Source organism: Acyrthosiphon pisum, chromosome X (genome assembly GCF_005508785.2).
Source record: "Acyrthosiphon pisum isolate AL4f chromosome X, pea_aphid_22Mar2018_4r6ur, whole genome shotgun sequence".
NCBI lineage: Eukaryota > Metazoa > Arthropoda > Insecta > Hemiptera > Aphididae > Acyrthosiphon > Acyrthosiphon pisum.
Genome location: NC_042493.1, coordinates 122,693,164 through 122,697,720, shown reverse-complemented (window position 1 = coordinate 122,697,720; position 4,557 = coordinate 122,693,164). Strand labels below are relative to the sequence as shown.

Sequence of the window (4,557 nt, the reverse complement as noted above, 5' to 3'; positions counted from 1 at the left end):
TTAGTACATAAAGTTTTGTCCGCGCCATCAGTTAGGTACTCAGCAAATCACCACTCTAAATAGGCAATTTTAAAGTTATTTTGGACGAGTTGTTTTGAAGGAACATTTTAAGAAATAGGGTAACAGACACGAGAGCTAATCACTCGAATTTATGTTGATGGTTCGCAATGGTCCGTTTTGGATTCGTAAAAAACACAAAATTTAATAAAATCAAAAACTACGTGGAAAACGGTTGTTTTTAAAATGTATTTAATTATCGGACAATAATCTACGAAGGTATCCATGTGAATAATAATTATAATATGATGATTGGTGTAGAAAATACGTTTTTAATAATTTCGTGGTGGATATCAGTGGCGTCATTTCAGTTTTCAATAGAGGGGGCAAAGGTTTTGATCGGCCGGAATGAGTAAAAATAAACTGATCGCTTCGCTCGAAACCACATAATATTAACTGCTTACATTTTTTTGTGGTATCCTTTTTATTAACTGGATAACATCATTTTTAAATAAAAGGTAACATATATTTTAGAAAAACAATTGTATACCTATAATATCAGCTAAAAGTCTACAAACTATTATATGGTAATATTTATATCGATAAACAATAATATTAGTAGTTTATTAGGATATCTTCTTTTTTTTATTTTTGAAAATATATATCAACTACATTATCTATAAATCAATTTTTTCTGATTCATCACTTATAGCCTATACTCTATTACTTTTATATAGATATACGATTAATTTACAAATTAATATTATCTTAAATTATAATTTATATATTTTTTGTACTGCTTGCTTTCTGGCTCAGCCGCTCAAGTTTTGTCTGTTTGTTAAACATAAGTACCAGAAATTATTTTCGATTCTTGAGCAGTTTGCGGTAATTTTATATTTTTAGCCGCACCACCTATTAATTTTTTTTAATTCATATTTTGCCCACGTTAAAAGATTAATGTAATTTTTTTCGCTGTCCAGAATGAAGGTTTAGATTATCAATAAATTATTATTGTCTTATATTCTTAAAAACAAAATAAACGATATTTAAATTCAATGTTTTACATAGAAAATAGAAAACCACATTGCATTTTCAACATTGAAAACCATACGAAACGTAGTATTTATTTAAGCATAATACGAACAATTAGCAATCTATTTAGTATTGAGAAACAACTGTTTACTTGATAAAATTAACACATTGACCATAATAATTGGCAATATGTCAAAGATTTGCCTTATTTTAATACGGTCATCGAATCATAGATCATTGATAATTCCGATCAGTGTGCCATGTGCTTACGCTTGTGTCTTGTCAAATTGGTGAATTGAGAGAACGACTTTTCGCATACATCGCACGCGTACGGTTTTTCGCCTGTGTGCGTGCGTCGGTGTGCTGTCAAACTGCCACTTTCGGAGAACGACTTTTCGCATACATCGCACGCGTACGGTTTTTCGCCGGTGTGCGTGCGCCGGTGTGCTGTCAAACTGCCACTTTCGGAGAACGACTTTTCGCATACATCGCACGCGTACGGTTTTTCTCCGGTGTGAGTCCGCTTGTGTCTCGTCAAATGGTCACTGTTAGAGAACGACTTTTCGCATACGTCGCACGCGTACGGTTTTTCGCCGGTGTGCGTGCGTCGGTGTGCTGTCAAACTGCCACTTTCGGAGAACGACATGTCGCACACATCGCACGCGTAAGGTTTTTCTCCGGTGTGAGTCCGCCTGTGTCTCGTCAAATTGCTACTTTGGCTGAACGACATGTCGCATACATCGCACGCGTACGGTTTTTCGCCTGTGTGCGTGCGTCGGTGTGCTGTCAAACTGCCACTTTCGGAGAACGACATGTCGCATACATCGCACGGGTACGGTTTTTCGCCTGTGTGCGTGCGTCGATGTACTGTCAAACTGCCACTTTCGGAGAACGACATGTCGCATACATCGCACGGGTACGGTTTTTCGCCTGTGTGGGTGCGTCGATGTGCTGTCAAATGGCCACTTTGTGAGAACGACTTTTCGCATACATCGCACGCGTACGGTTTTTCGCCTGTGTGAGTCCGCTTGTGTCTCGTCAAACTGCTACTTTGGCTGAACGACTTGTCGCAGACATCGCACTGATGACGTTTCTTCTCCATTTTTTCGCTGGTGTGTCGTTGGTCTATGTCTATTAGAAAATGGTTTATTTAATATGTGTACCTAACAGTTTTTTTACACAGTTATTTGGTTACTATGATATTCTCTTTACGATCAATTAGAATTTATTGACTTCACCATGTTTTTAAGCCAGTACTTGTCGTATTAGTTTTAAGTTTTAAATTGAATACTTTCAATTTATTATTATACTTAATATTGTAATTATATGGTCACACATCATTATCATAAACTGACATGTAAAACACTAATAAATAATGGCCAAACTGTTGCACGTAGAAATCGGACCGAATAAAACCATCGTCACCGACAAAAATGGACCATCCGTATTATGCGATCACAAATTCAGAAAGCTACGGCTTTCTAATACATCGTCAGAGAAAAGGAATGGTAGAAAAATGTCTTTACCATTCAAAATCTAAAAAAAAAGTGCAACTTATTCAGATAACAACTATCCTATGGTTCAAATACATTGGCGAAGCGTCATAGGAGACAAATACACGTAGGGCTGACGGTATTGAAAATAATTTTCGGTATTACGGTATTGATTTCAATACCAGTTTGAAACGATATACCGAAAAATCGATATGGTACGGTATACCGAAATAATAAATAAAATCTAACTAGTATCGATATTTTTTACTTTAATATTGTATCACATTACACACTTTATTATATACTATAATATATATTATAATATTATAATTTATATTATTGTCATTGATACTAGATAATAAGTAGGTAACTAGTCAAACTAGTGGATTTTTTTTTAAACTGTCCCTACCTATCGGCTATTAACATCTATTACCTATAAAACAACATGAATACATGAATAGGTATTTTATATCTTTATTTTTCTACACTGCTACAGTATAGAACTTTAAAAGTAATCAATTTGTAGCTAAGTAACACACCTAAATGGTAGGTAGGTACACAATACTTGTTTACCATTTAAACGGTTTTTTACGGTATACCGAAAATACCGTCAGTCCTATATAGTACCTTATCTTTTAGCAAAGTGGATCAAGATGGTACTTTAGAAAGGTCATTTTTTGATTTTCTCAATAGTTATTTAATGCCGCAGTAAAAACCACCGACAAATTACGAAAAACCACTAAAAATGGGATTTTAATTTCAAACGCTTTGTATATCACCATAGAAACGAATAAAAAATAATAATACCTATTATAATATAAATTCAACTTACAGGATATAATAAATAATAACAATATCCAGACTGACAAACCGCTCAGAATCGTTTTTCTTTTACAATGATATTATATGACTGAATTCAAGTTTAATACAACCATTTACATACATCGACCCACTTGCAACCTACTGTACAGCAGAGCGACATCCACTTACCCACTTTCTGCCAATATTAAATATTTTAATCATATTGACCGGAAACATTCCGTTTTCGCTTTGCACGGCACTAATACCTATACATATAATGACGGAGCGTCTATATATATACACCGCCCACACAGCATTTTGGGAAATTATGATATTTTGTGAATATTTTAAAGTGCTTGAATAATGAATACTCGACTAATAATATTTTATAAATATTTTCTTATCATAATAACAAAATATTGTACTATATTATGATTGCATAAGAATGTCGAGTAAAAAATTTTTTATAAAGTGTTCGTACAAATGTTTTTTGAAAATAGGTACCTATATAATTAAAATGTTTGGAAAAATTATTTTATAAAATATGAACTTCTTGGTCAAAGGTTATAACTAGAGACATGATTTAGATGCTCTTAAAAACCTAAAAATAAAATGTTTCTATGCTCTATAATTTCATAAAATAATCTTTTATATGCAAAAATATTCTTTTTTATTAAAAAAAAAAAAATAATGACATGTTTTAAATAATACAAATAAAGAATAATTGCAAATAATTGAATAACAGAATAATAGTATATAGGTATAGAATGTAAATGGGTGTAATGAAAATCCCAAATCAAATATTATATTGAAAAAAAAATGCTTCGTGGAATCAACTGGTTAACAGAATCAAAATGGCCTGAACCAATGTGATCACTAGGGCTAGGATTTATATGCAATAAAAAATGATTAAATATGCATTTGGTTTATTAAAAATATGCAAAAATATGCAATAAAAATATGCTTAAATATACCAAATAAATATTATTTAAAAAAACACATTTTCTATAAATTAAATACCAATTAATAAAAATAAATATGTTAAACACTTAAATATAAAAACATTAAAAAAATTCTAAAGTCTTAAAATCTCTAAAATATTAATTGATATAAAATTGATAAAGCTACTCGAATGAATTACATGAAACAACTACATGATGTTTTAAATTTTCAAAAATGAACGATCTTCTGTTTGACCTTAGTATGTTTTTATATTTGCTAAAACTCCGTTCGA

At 31.8% G+C, this 4,557-nt stretch overlaps 1 protein-coding gene across 1 annotated transcript; it reads right to left on the bottom strand.

The window, feature by feature from the left end:
• Nucleotides 1-1,131: 1,131 nt before the first annotated feature.
• On the bottom strand, nt 1,132-2,278 carry LOC103310711 (zinc finger protein 180-like). The gene has a single exon (XM_008189898.3). The coding sequence runs from the start codon at nt 2,129-2,131 to the stop codon at nt 1,280-1,282; it is 852 nt and encodes a 283-aa protein (XP_008188120.1). The 5' UTR covers nt 2,132-2,278; the 3' UTR covers nt 1,132-1,279.
• Nucleotides 2,279-4,557: the final 2,279 nt, after the last annotated feature.

Coding starts and splice junctions, on each gene's coding strand:
- LOC103310711 (XM_008189898.3), bottom strand. CDS start 2,131: ATGGAGAAGAAACGTCATCAGTGCGATGTCTGCGACAAGTCGTTCAGC.